The sequence below is a fragment of the Cherax quadricarinatus genome, chromosome 78, assembly GCF_038502225.1.
Source record: "Cherax quadricarinatus isolate ZL_2023a chromosome 78, ASM3850222v1, whole genome shotgun sequence".
Classification (NCBI taxonomy): Eukaryota; Metazoa; Arthropoda; class Malacostraca; order Decapoda; family Parastacidae; genus Cherax; species Cherax quadricarinatus.
In genome coordinates, this window is record NC_091369.1 from 15,488,235 (window position 1) to 15,505,196 (window position 16,962).

General features: G+C 38.2%; 1 protein-coding gene and 1 long non-coding RNA gene across 4 annotated transcripts in view; one reads left to right on the forward strand and one right to left on the reverse strand.

Annotated features, from left to right (window-relative positions):
• Positions 1–836: 836 nt before the first annotated feature.
• The window catches only part of LOC128701633 (nephrin), a 625,789-nt gene continuing 609,663 nt past the window's right edge, over positions 837–16,962 (forward strand). For both annotated transcript variants that reach the window (XM_070101737.1, XM_070101739.1), the window contains exon 1: positions 837–999. In XM_070101737.1, the coding sequence (XP_069957838.1) occupies positions 837–999 (163 nt within the window). The remainder of the gene's footprint in view (positions 1,000–16,962) is intronic.
• LOC138855024 (uncharacterized) overlaps positions 850–16,962 on the reverse strand; it is a 278,768-nt gene continuing 262,655 nt past the window's right edge. For both annotated transcript variants that reach the window (XR_011394194.1, XR_011394193.1), the window contains 2 exons: positions 5,686–5,907; positions 850–978 (listed from right to left, as the gene is read on the reverse strand). This is a non-coding gene — a long non-coding RNA (uncharacterized lncRNA). The remainder of the gene's footprint in view (positions 979–5,685; positions 5,908–16,962) is intronic.

Genomic DNA, 16,962 nt, shown 5'->3' on the forward strand with positions numbered 1-16,962 from the left:
CAATTGATGAATGTCTGGTCGGGCAGTAACTTTTTTCATTATTACAAGACAAATTATATCTCCCACTTTTTCCGAAGTGTCCCTCCAGTATGGCTTAAAGATGCTTAATGTCCCTCTGCAGACAATTTTTCTTTGCTCGACTTGGCGAGCAATGAATATAGATGACGCCACTTGTGCTTCAACGATCCGGTTGTTAAGGCTATAATTGCTTCTCTGCAAGATATAGAATGATGATAACCCGTGTGTATAAGTAGCAAATGAGGCTCGCTATCATCAAGACATCTAAGTGGGAGGAGGGCGCACGCGCATGTAAAAGTTGAGTGTGCGGCACGAGCCATGGACCAACAGTGGTCCACACACACTGGCAGACAGTTTTCACTCTGGTCTGGAACGGGAGAGAAGTGCTCGCTCCAGTGGTGCGCTACCACGTCTCTGCCGCTGTGATCACCAATGTTCCAGCGCTTTATCGCTACAACGATCATGCCCCAAAGCTGGAAATTATCTCTCTCTTTTCTTATATATCTCTGAACTCTCAGCCCTGACTTACGTATATATATATAAATATCGTCCTTTTAGGACCTGTTTTAATAAAAGCATGTTTGCAGTCTGTGTCTCAGTGATGGAAAAATGTAACAGATAAGTTTAATAACAAGTATTTACTAAGTGATTTAATATGTTTCAACCAAAAGGAAACAATAGAAAGTCACTTAGTTATTTGGTCTAATTTTGTCATATTTTTCAATTAAGCTTACATTCAGTGTGCAAAAGAAAAAAATCCATTAATCGCCGTATGAGAAAAGCTCTGAAGTGTTGCTGTGAAACTTGTGCTGCTGAAGATGGTACTAGCTCGTTCCTGCACACACTGGCTTACCATCGTCATAGTGATCGTCATTATCATCGTCTTGTCCATCCTCACACGTCTCTCCTCGGCTCAGGACATCTACGACGATGGTGAAGAAGGAGACGATGAGGTGGATCCTAATGAAGAATTCAAAAATAGTGAGTACTTACATCTTTACTCTTTAGAGGACAGTTTGGTGGTATGATCCTTAAGACGGACTGACCAACATGGGTTTAGCGCTTCTCTGTGACAATAATAATGAGTAGTGGTTATCAAAGAGAACTGAACCAAGATTCTAAACACTCGGTATTTTACATCGGTTCGAGAAAAGTGGCATTTTGAGGGCACCAATTAGTCCTTGAGTACACCTAGAGAGGGGCACTAAGAGATAAGTAATTGCGTTTGATTGACGTCGAATAAGGTTAATATAAGCCAAGTAAACGTAAATTAACCAGGCAATTGCAATTTTACCGAATGATGACTATAAATATAGACATATATATTATTACCATAATCAAAATACAAGTATAAAGTCTAGGAGAGAGTCTAATTTTAAATGACCAGGAGTGAGCTTCAACAAGTCAGATAAAGTTAACTTGTTTGTGAGAAACCTGGTCCGAAATATTAACATACCTGCATTATCTTTATATCCCTACTTCTACCGACCCCTAATTTAGTCTGATCCTGAAGAAAGTAACACAAGTTGCAAGAATCGATTTTTTGTCTCTCTATGAGTGGACGGAGGATCGAGCCTCAACCACTCACTGATTTATCGCTCCATGTAATTGTAAAGAAATCAAGTCTATGTTTAATGCAGAACAACCACTGGGGAAAAATATTGAAATTCCAAGCGACTTCGTGACTTCTCACATTATCCATAGGTAAAACTTGCGATTTTGGCTTGAATAGTAACGCTGTTCTTGCCGAATAAGGCAAGCGAAAATTTGAATATGCAATAATTTCGCGAAAATCATTCTGAACCTAACGAAAAAAGTACATTTCTTTCTGTTTGTTTATTATTAAATTATTGCAAACTTATCTAAAATATATTTAGTTGGATTAGGCAAAATTAAATTTCGCTTGTTACAATAAAGTTAGGTAAGCTTTCTAAGATTCTTTTGGTGCATAATTATTAATTTTTACATTACCATAAATGAAAAAAAATATATATATTTAAACGTATGAGAGAAAATTTTAAAAAGGACTTAATTTTAAATGAGTTTTTGCTAAGTGACAAATTTTACCTATTCGGCACGACATATATATATATATATATATATATATATATATATATATATATATATATATATATATATATATATATATATATATATATTATATCAAGTACAGTATTTGAAATGAATACTGTACTAATGGTTAATCGATCTCAATGCCTTGGTATACAAGCGACTTGTTAGTGGGTTTACAGAGCGTAAATAGATAATAGAGTGAGGTGGGGCAGCCGAGCACACATCTCCAGCCTTATCTATACCTCCCATCATTGTCGTTTTTGCTGCTCATGGATCAATCGCGCCACACGTAAAGAATGCCACCCGAGAAGCAATTTATTTTCGGTTGAATGGTATACCGCCGACAGGAAGGGCGTACCAGCCATAGGAAGGGCGTACCAGCCATAGGAAGGGCGTACCATCCATAGGATGGGCGTACCGTCGACAGGAAGGGCGTACCATCTACAGAAAGGGCATACCATCCACAGGAAGGGCATACAATCGACAGGAAGGGCATACCATCGAAAGGAAGGGCATACCATCGACAGGAAGGGCATACCGTCCACAGGAAGGGCATACCATCCACAGGAAGGGCATACCATCCACAGGAAGGGCATACCATCCACAGGAAGGGCATACCATCCACAGGAAGGGCATACCATCCACAGGAAGGGCGTACCATCCACAGGAAGGGCATACCGTCCACAGGAAGGGCATACCATCCACAGGAAGGGCGTACCATCCACAGGAAGGGCATACCATCAACAGGAAGGGCATACCATCCACAGGAAGGGCGTACCATCCACAGGAAGGGCATACCATCCACAGGAAGGGCATACCATCCACAGGAAGGGCATACCATCCACAGGAAGGGCATGTCATCCACAGGAAGGGCATACCATCCACAGGAATGGCGTACTACGAACAGGATAGTATACTACCGACAGGAGGGACTTACTACCGACAGAATAGGCATAATGCCGAGAGAAATGACGTATTATCGAAAGGAATTTCGTAAATCCGATGGGAATTTTTAACTGCCGACAGGAAGTGCCTACTGAAACCTACAGAAACTTTGTGGATCATTGACCTTATCCTTCACAGGATTTGGTGGTCCAGTGATCTTATAATACAGAAGAATTGGTGGTCCAATGACCTTATACTGTAAAGGAATTGGTGGACCATTGACCTTATCCTACACAAGAATTTTCCGGTCCATTAACCTTATACTACAGTGGAGGTGGGGGTCCATTGACATTATCCTATACAGGAATTAGTGGTTCATTGACATTATCCTACACAGGAATTGTGGGTCCATTGACATTATCCTACACAGGTATTGGGGGTCCATTGACATTATCCTACAGAGGACTTGGTGGTCCATTAACCTTATACTACAGAGGAATTGTTGGTCCATTTGCCTTATACTGCAGAGAAATTGGTGGTTCAGTGGCCTTATACTGCAGAAGAATTGATGGTCTATTGGCCTTATACTACAGAGGAATTGGTTCATTGGCTTTATACTGCAGAAGAATTGGTGGTCCATTGGCCTTATACTAGAGGAATTGGTGGTCCATTGGCCTGATACTGGAGAGGAATTGGGGGTCCATTGGCCTTATACTACAGAGGAATTTGTGATCCATTGGCCTTATACTACAGAGGAATTGGTGGTCCATTGGCCTTATACTACAGAGGAATTGGTGGTTCATTGGCCTTATACTACACGGGAATTGGTGGTCTATTGACCTTATAGCTCAGGGAAACTGGTGGTTCATTGGCTTTATACTAGAGAAGAATACAGTGAAACTCATAACATTATGAAAAATCCTTTTATTTTTATCTCTCATTATTGGTGACAACAGTTCAGATCTCAAGTTTCCAGAAAGTGAAACACTTGCAGAAAATAAAGAGGCTATTGAATTTGACGGGATCACTGTTAATCATGGACCAGTCATCGTTATTAAATTAGTCAATTTTTTTTTTTTAGATTTGTGGACTATCATGTGCATAGCAATCCTTAAGGCCGCAGTGCCTATGTATATTAATAACGCGGTATATACTGTTTGAGCCATATGTTTCTCTGTGTAAATACACTGACAGATATATACCTCTCTGAGTATCAGCCATTTAGTGATATGCACCTCTCGGTATACACACACACACCCACATACATACATTATATATATATATATATATATATATATATATATATATATATATATATATATATATATATATATATATGTCGTGCCGAATAGGCAGAACTTGCGATCTTGGCTTAAATAGCAACGCTCATCTTGCCATATAGGACAAGTGAAAATTTGTGTATGCAATAATTTCGCCAAAATCATTCTGAACCTAACGAAAAAAATATATTTCACTGTGTTTGTTTAGTATTAAATTACTGTAAACAAATCTAAAATATATTTAGTTGGGTTAGGCTAAAATAAATTGCTCTTGTTATAATAAGGTTAGGTAAGTTTTCTAAGTTCCTTTTGGTGCAAAATTAAAAATTTTCACATCAACATTAATGAAAAAAATATATCTTTAAACGTATAAGAGAAAATTTTAGAAAGGACCTAATTTTAAATGAGTTCTTGCTAATTGACCAGTTTTACATATTCGGCACGACATTATATATCTATATATATATATATATATATATATTATATATATATATATATATATATATATATATATATATATATATATATATATATATATATATTGGTGTACATTACCAATAGTTCTTAGTGAAAACATTGGTTATAATTGCTTCCGTGTACAATCGTTGAGGGCTGTCAACTATCTATTAACTTTCTAGAGGAAAGCAGTATTTTATTTTCGTCCGTATAAATGCGTGATGGAGTGTCAACTAGCAATAAAGTTTCTAGTTTATCTACCGTTCATAATGTTTCTAACATTTCCATAAGAGCTAGAACGCTAGTTCTTGGAAGGTATATCACGGTTGGGGAAGAATAAATGCCACAATTCTCTGAAAGGGGGCAAGTGGATCTTCATCTAAAGGACTTCATAATGGATTCCTCTCTGAAATGTGGTACAGTTGTGAATTTTATTCCCTAAATTAGAGGGTACAAAATCGGACTGAAATATGATCGATTACAGATCACTGACCTGTACTGCAACGACTGAAATATGATCGATTACAGATCACTGACCTGTACTGCAACGACTGAAATATGATCGATTACAGATCACTGACCTGTACTGCAACGACTGAAATATGATCGATTACAGATCACTGCCCTCTACTGCAACGACTGAAATATGATCGATTACAGATCACTGACCTGTACTGCAACGACTGAAATATGATCGATGACAGATCACTGACCTGTACAGCAATCTGCATTCACATTTCCCATTGCAGTTTTCTCTAAATTGCCATTCGTTCACCTGTCTGGTCTAACATACACGCAAACTGTTTTTTCTCGCCAAAGTTAGATTAGCTTATATAAGTTTATATAATGTTCTTTTTTTTAATATATTTACGTATGATTAACAAGCAATAGCATAATTTTGAAATGCTGGGAGGCTTAGGTTTTTCATGATCTCTCTAAAAAAAAAAAGAGACAGAATTAAAGACGTACTCACCTATATGTAGTTGTAGATGTCGAGTCACAGCCACTGGCTCCTAGTATACTCTGAGTGTAATTCGGTATTTACTGTAAGCACGGTCTCTCAAGTGAAGTGTCATACTGACTGTGAGGGGCTGTCAGTCTAAGAATCTTCAGTTATTCTCCCTCTATTTACATGGAAAGTGAATTCCTCCAATTTCCATTTACTGTTTGTTTCTATGGGTCATGAAGTCAATGACTGAAAAAAAACACTACGTATGACATCTGACACCAGCAAGAAGATGCAACTAAATTTGTCAACAATGCTACAGAATTAAGAAAAAAACGTTAGGGTTCTAAAAATGCTGCCAAAATGATACGAAGGCAGAGTCTAAGACTGTTCCATATAAAAAATGAGTAAATAGTATATATATTATTCATATTTTTTTGTCAACACACCAGCCGTAGCCCACCGAGGCAGGGTGACCTATAACGAAAGTTTTTCTTTTTAAATTTTTAGTAATTTATACAGAAGAAGGGGTTACTAGCCCCTTGCTCCTGGCATTTTGGTCACCTCTTATGACACGCATGACGACTTACGGAGAAAGAATTCTGTTCCACTTCCCACTGGAGACTCTATATATACATTTATATAATCTTCCCTTTCCATTCCTTGGGTAATGGAAAGTTAATATTAATAATGAAACAATAACAAAAATAATAATAACTAATAATAGTAATTATTGAAAGAAAAAACAGGCAGAAACAGTCTTGGAAATGCATCACTTGACAAACTTGACAGAACTTTTGTAGAATTGTGATGTGAAGTAGGATTAACAGAGGTTAACAGGTGTTACTTCTGATAGTTCTATTGTTTACATTTTGCATTAAGCTGTGTGTCTCGTGCAGACTGTCGCGAGTTGCAGAGATTGAAGAAAGGATAGTGTTGCCTGATATGAGGAGGCGTTGCAAGGATACCTAGGGAATACTTGTTGATACAACGAAAAAGTTTGCAATGAGAGGTGTGTGTACGAGTATGTGTGTTTATATGTGTGTATGTGTACTCACCTATTTGTACTCACCTATTTGTGGTTGCAGGGGTTGAGTCCTAGCTCCTGGCCCCGCCTCTTCACCGGTTGCTACTAGGCCCTCTCTCTCCCCGCTCCATGAGCTTTATCAAACCTCGTCTTAAAACTGTGTATGGTTCCTGCCTCCACTACGTCATTTTCTAGGCTATTCCACTGCCTTACAACTCTATGACTGAAGAAATACTTCCTACTATCTCTCTGACTCATTTGTGTCTTCAACTTCCAATTGTGGCCTCTTGTTTCTGTGTCCCCTCCCTGGAACATCCTGTCTTTGTCCACTTTGTCTATTCCACGCAGTATTTTATATGTCGTTATCATGTCTCCCCTGACCCTCCTGTCCTCCAGTGTGGTCAGGCCGATTTCCCTTAATCTTTCCTCATATGACATTCCCCTTAGCTCTGGAACTAACCTTGTCGCAAACCTTTGTACTTTCTCTAGTTTCTTGACGTGTTAGTATGTGTATGTGTGTATATATGTACGTGTATGTGTATGTGTGTATATATGTACGTGTATATGTTTGTGTATGTGCGTGAGTGTTTTTTTGTGAGTACTCACCTAATTGTATTCACCTAATTGTGGTTTCAGGGGTCGAATCATGGCTCCTGACCCCGCCTCTTCACTGGTCGCTACTAGGTCACTCCCTCCCTACTCGGTGAGATTTATCATACCTTTTCTTAAAGGCTATGTATGGATTTTGCCTCCACCACCTCCCTTTCCAGACTATTCCACTTCCTGACAACTCTGTGACTGAAGAAATACTTCCTAACATCCTTGTGATTCATCTGAGTCTTCAGTTTCCATTGTGACCCCTTGTGTGTGTGTGTGTGTGTGTGTGTGTGTGTGTGTGTGTGTGTGTGTGTGTACTCACCTCATCTAGTTGTACTTACCTAGTTATGGTTGCAGGGGTCGAGTCACAGCTTCTGGCCTCACCTATTCACTGGTCGCTTCTAGGTCACTCTTCCTGCTCCATGAGCTGTATCATACCTCTTTTTAAAGCTATGTATGGATCCTGCCTCCACTATATCACTTCCCAGACTATTCCACTTCCTGACAACTCTGTGACTGACGAAATACTTCCTAACATCCCTGTGATTTATCTGAGTCTTCAACTTCCAATTGTGCCCCCTTATGCGTGTGTGTGTGTGTGTGTGTGTGTGTGTGTGTGTGTGTGTGTGTGTGTGTGTGTGTGTGTGTGTGGTGTGTGTGTATGTTTGTGTGTGTACGTGCGTGCGTGTGTGTATTTTTGTGCGTATGTGTGCGTGTATGTGTGCGTGTGTGCGCGCGTGTATGTGTGTATTTGTGTGTATCTGTAGGTATAGGTGTGTATGTATGTGTGTATTTCCAAGTTTATATGAAAGTTTTTTTCGTGTTCTCTTTACAGTAATGTATATATTCTGTTTAGCAGGTCATTTCTCTTTTCGCTTATTAATTTCAGCTTTCTTCTCTTTCTTCATATCTTCTCCCTTTTCTTTTCAATCTTTTTCCTATTGTTCCCTCTCTCTCTCTCTCTCTCTCTCTCTCTCTCACACACACACACAAAGCAACTATCGTAAGCAAGTCGCAAGAAACTGCTGGAAAATAAGCCGGACTATCTAAATTGTTGGTCAATTTACTGCTAATCGAGAGCGGAATTTAAAATCAAATTTCTTTTTCATCCAAGATTAGCAGCCAACAGTTTCCTGTCAGAGGATAATTAAGAAAGGTCAAATAAAATCAAGCAAACAGTTGCTGCCCACCACGGCGAACAGCTGGCTAGCACGACGAACAGCTGGCTAGCACGACGAACAGCTGGCTAACACGACAAGCTGGTTAACACGACAAACAGCTGGCTAACACGACAAACAGCTGGCTAACACGACAAGCTGGTTAACACGACAAACAGCTGGATAACACGACAAACAGCTGGATAACACGACAAACAGCTGGATAACACGACAATCTGTTAATATACCAAACTGTTGGCAAACACGATAAACAGGTGGTAACACTACAGACAGCTGTCCATCACGACAAACAGCTGTGCACCACCACTAACAGCTGTTTACCACAACAGTTGTTCACCACGACAAACACCTGCCCACGACAACAAACAGCTGCTACCATGAAGAACGACGGACAAAATTAGTTAAAGAATTGGACACATCCAATCTGTTGCCATTTCTTGAGTTTTGGACTTCCTTTCTCAGTACCCGATGCTGGTGTATAGCTCTTGATCCAAGGATTTGCAGCTACCCTTTCCTTTCTTGGATCAAATCTGATTACCTTCCATTTCACCAGGCGTTGTGTGACCCCTTACTGGCTTAGCGCTTCACAATTAGCGAGGGATAATATCAGAAAAGCCCAGCTTCTTGGACATCTACAGAGCAAGAAGTGGTGGTGGAGGCTTGATCCTCCGTTCACTTATTGCTGCTTGCTCTTGTTCGCTCTCATGTTCTCTTTGTCTGTCTGTCTATCTGTCTGTCTGTCTGTCTATCTAACCAGGCAGATTTGAACATGGATAGGAGTCAAACCGTACCACGGGCGGGGATAGAACCCGCGATCAGTCTCAAAACTCTGATCGCGGGTTCTATTCCCGCCCGTGGTGTGGTTTGTTTGCAATAGTGTCATTACGGTTTCGTGAGTCATATATAGGAGTCCATATAACCTGGTGAGTTTGAGTTTTGCATAGAAATTTCTAACCCAGGATGTAACTACAACATATGCGGCGTCTTATGAATAGTAAGCTCTTCGTGTATTCATTCAGGTGTTGCTGTGTGATAGCTTGTAAGTGCGGCAGTGGACGTAGAGATAAAGTGTGTGTGTGTGTGTGTGTATATATATATATATATATATATATATATATATATATATATATATATATTATTTTTTTTTTTATTATCACACCGGCCGATTCCCACCAAGGCAGGGTGGCCCGAAAAAGAAAAACTTTCACCATCATTCACTCCATCACTGTCTTGCCAGCAAGGGTGCTTTACACTACAGTTTTTAAACTGCAACATTAACACCCCTCCTTCAGAGTGCAGGCACTGTACTTCCCATCTCCAGGACTCCAGTCCGGCCTGCCGGTTTCCCTGAATCCCTTCATAAATGTTACTTTGCTCACACTCCAACAGCACGTCAAGTATTAAAAACCATTTGTCTCCATTCACTCCTATCAAACACGCTCACGCATGCCTGCTGGAAGTCCAAGCCCCTCGCACACAAAACCTCCTTTACCCCCTCCCTCCAACCCTTCCTAGGCCGACCCCTACCCCGCCTTCCTTCCACTACAGACTGATACACTCTTGAAGTCATTCTGTTTCGCTCCATTCTCTCTACATGTCCGAACCACCTCAACAACCCTTCCTCAGCCCTCTGGACAACAGTTTTGGTAATCCCGCACCTCCTCCTAACTTCCAAACTACGAATTCTCTGCATTATATTCACACCACACATTGCCCTCAGACATGACATCTCCACTGCCTCCAGCCTTCTCCTCGCTGCAACATTCATCACCCACGCTTCACACCCATATAAGAGCGTTGGTAAAACTATACTCTCATACATTCCCCTCTTTGCCTCCAAGGACAAAGTTCTTTGTCTCCACAGACTCCTAAGTGCACCACTCACTCTTTTTCCCTCATCAATTCTATGATTCACCTCATCTTTCATAGACCCATCCGCTGACACGTCCACTCCCAAATATCTGAATACGTTCACCTCCTCCATACTCTCTCCCTCCAATCTGATATTCAATCTTTCATCACCTAATCTTTTTGTTATCCTCATAACCTTACTCTTTCCTGTATTCACCTTTAATTTTCTTCTTTTGCACACCCTACCAAATTCATCCACCAATCTCTGCAACTTCTCTTCAGAATCTCCCAAGAGCACAGTGTCATCGGCAAAGAGCAGCTGTGACAACTCCCACTTTGTGTGTGATTCTTTATCTTTTAACTCCACGCCTCTTGCCAAGACCCTCGCATTTACTTCTCTTACAACCCCATCTATAAATATATTAAACAACCACGGTGACATCACACATCCTTGTCTAAGGCCTACTTTTACTGGGAAAAAATTTCCCTCTTTCCTACATACTCTAACTTGAGCCTCACTATCCTCGTAAAAACTCTTCACTGCTTTCAGTAACCTACCTCCTACACCATACACTTGCAACATCTGCCACATTGCCCCCCTATCCACCCTGTCATACGCCTTTTCCAAATCCATAAATGCCACAAAGACCTCTTTAGCCTTATCTAAATACTGTTCACTTATATGTTTCACTGTAAACACCTGGTCCACACACCCCCTACCTTTCCTAAAGCCTCCTTGTTCATCTGCTATCCTATTCTCCGTCTTACTCTTAATTCTTTCAATTATAACTCTACCATACACTTTACCAGGTACACTCAACAGACTTATCCCCCTATAATTTTTGCACTCTCTTTTATCCCCTTTGCCTTTATACAAAGGAACTATGCATGCTCTCTGCCAATCCCTAGGTACCTTACCCTCTTCCATACATTTATTAAATAATTGCACCAACCACTCCAAAACTATATCCCCACCTGCTTTTAACATTTCTATCTTTATCCCATCAATCCCGGCTGCCTTACCCCCTTTCATTTTACCTACTGCCTCACGAACTTCCCCCACACTCACAACTGGCTCTTCCTCACTCCTACAAGATGTTATTCCTCCTTGCCCTATACACGAAATCACAGCTTCCCTATCTTCATCAACATTTAACAATTCCTCAAAATATTCCTTCCATCTTCCCAATACCTCTACCTCTCCATTTAATAACTCTCCTCTCCTATTTTTAACTGACAAATCCATTTGTTCTCTAGGCTTTCTTAACTTGTTAATCTCACTCCAAAACTTTTTCTTATTTTCAACAAAATTTGTTGATAACATCTCACCCACTCTCTCATTTGCTCTCTTTTTACATTGCTTCACCACTCTCTTAACTTCTCTCTTTTTCTCCATATACTCTTCCCTCCTTGCATCACTTCTACTTTGTAAAAACTTCTCATATGCTAACTTTTTCTCCCTTACTACTCTCTTTACATCATCATTCCACCAATCGCTCCTCTTCCCTCCTGCACCCACTTTCCTGTAACCACAAACTTCTGCTGAACACTCTAACACTACATTTTTAAACCTACCCCATACCTCTTCGACCCCATTGCCTATGCTCTCATTAGCCCATCTATCCTCCAATAGCTGTTTATATCTTACCCTAACTGCCTCCTCTTTTAGTTTATAAACCTTCACCTCTCTCTTCCCTGATGCTTCTATTCTCCTTGTATCCCATCTACCTTTTACTCTCAGTGTAGCTACAACTAGAAAGTGATCTGATATATCTGTGGCCCCTCTATAAACATGTACATCCTGAAGTCTACTCAACAGTCTTTTATCTACCAATACATAATCCAACAAACTACTGTCATTTCGCCCTACATCATATCGTGTATACTTATTTATCCTCTTTTTCTTAAAATATGTATTACCTATAACTAAACCCCTTTCTATACAAAGTTCAATCAAAGGGCTCCCATTATCATTTACACCTGGCACCCCAAACTTACCTACCACACCCTCTCTAAAAGTTTCTCCTACTTTAGCATTCAAGTCCCCTACCACAATTACTCTCTCACTTGGTTCAAAGGCTCCTATACATTCACTTAACATCTCCCAAAATCTCTCTCTCTCCTCTGCATTCCTCTCTTCTCCAGGTGCATACACGCTTATTATGACCCACTTCTCGCATCCAACCTTTACTTTAATCCACATAATTCTTGAATTTACACATTCATATTCTCTTTTCTCCTTCCATAACTGATCATTTAACATTACTGCTACCCCTTCCTTTGCTCTAACTCTCTCAGATACTCCAGATTTAATCCCATTTATTTCCCCCCACTGAAACTCTCCTACCCCCTTCAGCTTTGTTTCGCTTAGGGCCAGGACATCCAACTTCTTTTCATTCATAACATCAGCAATCATCTGTTTCTTGTCATCCGCACTACATCCACGCACATTTAAGCAACCCAGTTTTATAAAGTTTTTCTTCTTCTCTTTTTTAGTAATTGTATACAGGAGAAGGGGTTACTAGCCCATTGCTCCCGGCATTTTAGTCGCCTCATACGACACGCATGGCTTACGGAGGAAAGATTCTTTTCCACTTCCCCATGGACAATAGAAGAAATAAAAAAGAACAAGAGCTATTTAGAAAAAGGAGAAAAACCTAGATGTATGTATATATATATATGCATGTGCGTGTCTGTGAAGTGTGACCAAAGTGTAAGTAGGAGTAGCAAGATATCCCTGTTATCTTAGCGTGTTTATGAGACAGAAAAAGAAACCAGCAATCCTACCATCATGCAAAACAGTTACAGGTTTTTGTTTCACAGTCATCTGGCAGGACGGTAGTACTTCCCTGGGTGGTTGCTGTCTACCAACCTACTACCTATGTATATATATATATATATATATATATATATATATATATATACATATATATATATATATCGTGAGTATAAGGTTAGGTAAGTTTTCTAAGGTTCATTTGGTACAAACTTATTATTTTTTACAGTAACATGATTGAAAAAAATATATCTTTAAATGTATAAGAGAAAATTTTAGAAAGGACTTAATTTTGAATGAGTTCCTGCAAAGTGACCAGTTTTACCTATTCGGCACGACATTATATATATATATATATATATATATATATATATATATATATATATATATATATATATATATATATATATATATATATATATATATATATATATATATATATATATATATATGTGTGTGTGTGTGTGTGGTGCCGATTATGTAAAGCTTGCGATCTTGGCTTAAATAGCAACGTTCATCTTGCCATATAGGACAAGTGAAAATTTGTGTATGCAATAATTTCACAAAAATCATTCTGAACCTGACGAAAAAAATTTATTTCACTGTGTTTGTTTAGTATTAAATTATTGTAAACAAATCTAAAATATATTTAGTTGGGTTAGGCTAAATTAAATTGCGCTTGTTATAATAAGGTTAGGAAAGTTTTCAAAGATTCTTTTGGTGCAAAATTATAAATTTTTACATTAACATCAATGAAAAAAATCTATCTTTAAACGTATAAGAGAAAATTTTAGAAAGAACTTAATTTTAAACGAGTTCTTCCTAAGTGACCAGTTTTGCATATTCGGCACGACATACATATATATATTTTTAAATACATACGCACGCACGCACACACACACACACACACACACACACACACACACACACACACACACACACACACACACACACACACACACGCACACACAAGCATATACTAAAATCTGCTTATCTGTCACTCCACATATACACTGAAATACGTGTATTTCTAAACGTAAATATACTGTATTTTAATGTTGGTGTATATGTTGGAGGCTTAATTGGATTTAAAGACTGTGGACTACATTAAGGTCATTAAGGGTGCATGCAACTCAGCGTATACACCGAGATACACATCTTTCTGTTTTGAATCCTTTCATATAGACAGACTGGTTATAAATGACCATAATTTTTAAAGGGGTGAACCGGTAAGCCAGCGGAAGGCCTCGGTCAGATGACCAAAAGCTCCAAAGGCGGGTCATCATCTGACTAAGACCCGCGTCAGGAAACATTTGTCCTGTTTCCTGACGAACCTTACCTAACCTAACCTTTCTGTACAGGAGGAACGCGACTGGAACGAATGTCCTGTATCTTATATTTAACCAGACAGACCGACCAATAGTAACACGTGTAATTGGTTAAATTGGTTTAAGTCCTATTAACTAATCAATGGGCCAATTAATGCTGCGTGTCACCTTTTTACCGTCTGCGAAGATCACTTTAATAACTAAAACAAGGATTTGAGAAAACTCTCAGTGAATGAAGTCTGAGAGATATACACCTCTCATTGTATTATTTTGAGAGATATACGCCTTTCATTGTATTACTTTGTGAGATTCAATCTTCTTATTGTATTATTTTGAGTGATTTACACCTCTCATTCTATTATTTTGAGAGATTTACTCCTCTCATTGTATTATTTTGAGAAACTTACACCTCTCATTGTATTATTGTGAGAGATTTATACCTCTCATTGTATTATTTTAAGAGATGTACGCCTCTCATTGTATTATTTTGAGAGATTTACACCTCTCATGTTATTATTTTGAGAGATTTACACCTCTCATTGTATTATTTTGAGAGATTTACACCTCTTATTGTATTATTTTGAGAGATTTACACCTCTCATTGTATTATTTTGAGATATATGCGTGTTTCGTTGTATTATTTTGAGAGATTTACGCCTCTTATTGTATTATTTTGAGAGATTTACACCTCTCATTGTATTATTTTGAGAGATTTACCCCTCTTATTGTATTATTTTGAGAGATTTGCACCTATCATTGTATTATTTTGAGAGATTTACACCTCTGATTGTATTATTTTGAGATATTTACACTTCTCATTGTATTATTTTGAGATATATACGCCTTTCATTGTAGTATTTTGAGAGATTTACGCCTCTCATTGTATTATTTTGAGAGATTTACACCTCTTATTTTATTTTGAGAGATTTACACCTCTCATTGTATTATTTTGAGAGATTTACACCTCTCATTTTATTATTTTCAGAGATTTACACCTCTCATTTTATTATTTTGAGAGATTTACATTTCTCATTGTATTATTTTGAGAGATTTACACCTCTCATTGTATTATTTTGAGAGATTTACACCTCTCATTTTATTATTTTCAGAGATTTACACCTCTCATTTTATTATTTTGAGAGATTTACATTTCTCATTGTATTATTTTGAGAGATTTACACCTCTCATTGTATTATTTTGAGAGATTTACACCTCTCATTTTATTATTTTGAGAGATTTGCACCTCTCATTGTATTATTTTGAGAGATTTACACCTCTCATTGTATTATTTTGAGAGATTTACACCTCTCATTGTATTATTTTGAGAGATTTACACCTCTCATTGTATTATTTTGAGAGATTTACACCTCTCATTTTATTTTGAGAGATTTACACCTCTCATTGTATTATTTTGAGAGATTTACACCTCTCATTTTATTATTTTGAGAGATTTACACCTCTCATTGTACTATTTTGAGATATATACGCCTCTCATTGTATTATTTTGGGTATATACGCCTTTCATTGGATTATTTTGAGAGATTTACACCTCTCATTGTATTATTTTGAGAAATATACGGCTTTGAGTGTGTATTTTTTTTCATTGTGTAAACTAAGAGATATTCACCTCATAGTATATATACTTTGTGAGATACACCTCTCATTATATATTATTTGAGAGAGATACACCTCAGTGTATATTGGGAGATATACACCTTTCAGTGTATATTGAGAGATATACACCTCTGTGTATATTGAGAGATATACAATTCTCATTATGTATATCTAGTGTAAAAATAATTAATATTAGTTTTGATATTATAATAAATAAAAACTATTACAGTATTAAAGCGTATTAAAATTATTATTGTTGTTTTAGATTATAAGAACATAACATAAGAAAGAAGAAACACTGCAACAGGCCTACTGACCCAGGCGGAGCAGGTCCATGTCTCCCCTGCCCTGGATTAGCCCAATTACCCCCCCCCCCGGATTAGCCCAATGACCCATCCAGTCTGGTCACTTCCACTCAAGGAAGGAGCACGGCACCAGATCCAGCAGCACAAGCTAGTCAGGTCCAACTCACACCCACCCACACCCACTCATGTATTTATCTAACTTATTTTTAAAACTACACAACGTTTTAGCCTGAATAACTGTACTCGGGAGTTTGTTCCACTCATCCACAACTCTATTACCAAACCAGTGCTTTCCTATATCTTTCCTGAATCTGAATTTTTCCAACTTGAAACCATTGCTGCGAGTCCTGTCTTGGCTTGAAATTTTCAGCACGCTATTTACATCCCCTTTATTTATTCCTGTTTTCCATTTATACACCTCGATCATATCCCCCCTAATTCTACGCCTTTCGAGAGAGTGCAGGTTCAGGACCCTCAGTCTATCTTCATAGCGAAGATTTCTGATACATGGGATCAACTTTGTCATCCTCCTCTGTACGTTTTCCTGATTATCAACATTAAAATATTAATAATAATGATGTTATAGTGATGCTGATATTAAGAATAACTATAATAACTTTCAGCAGCA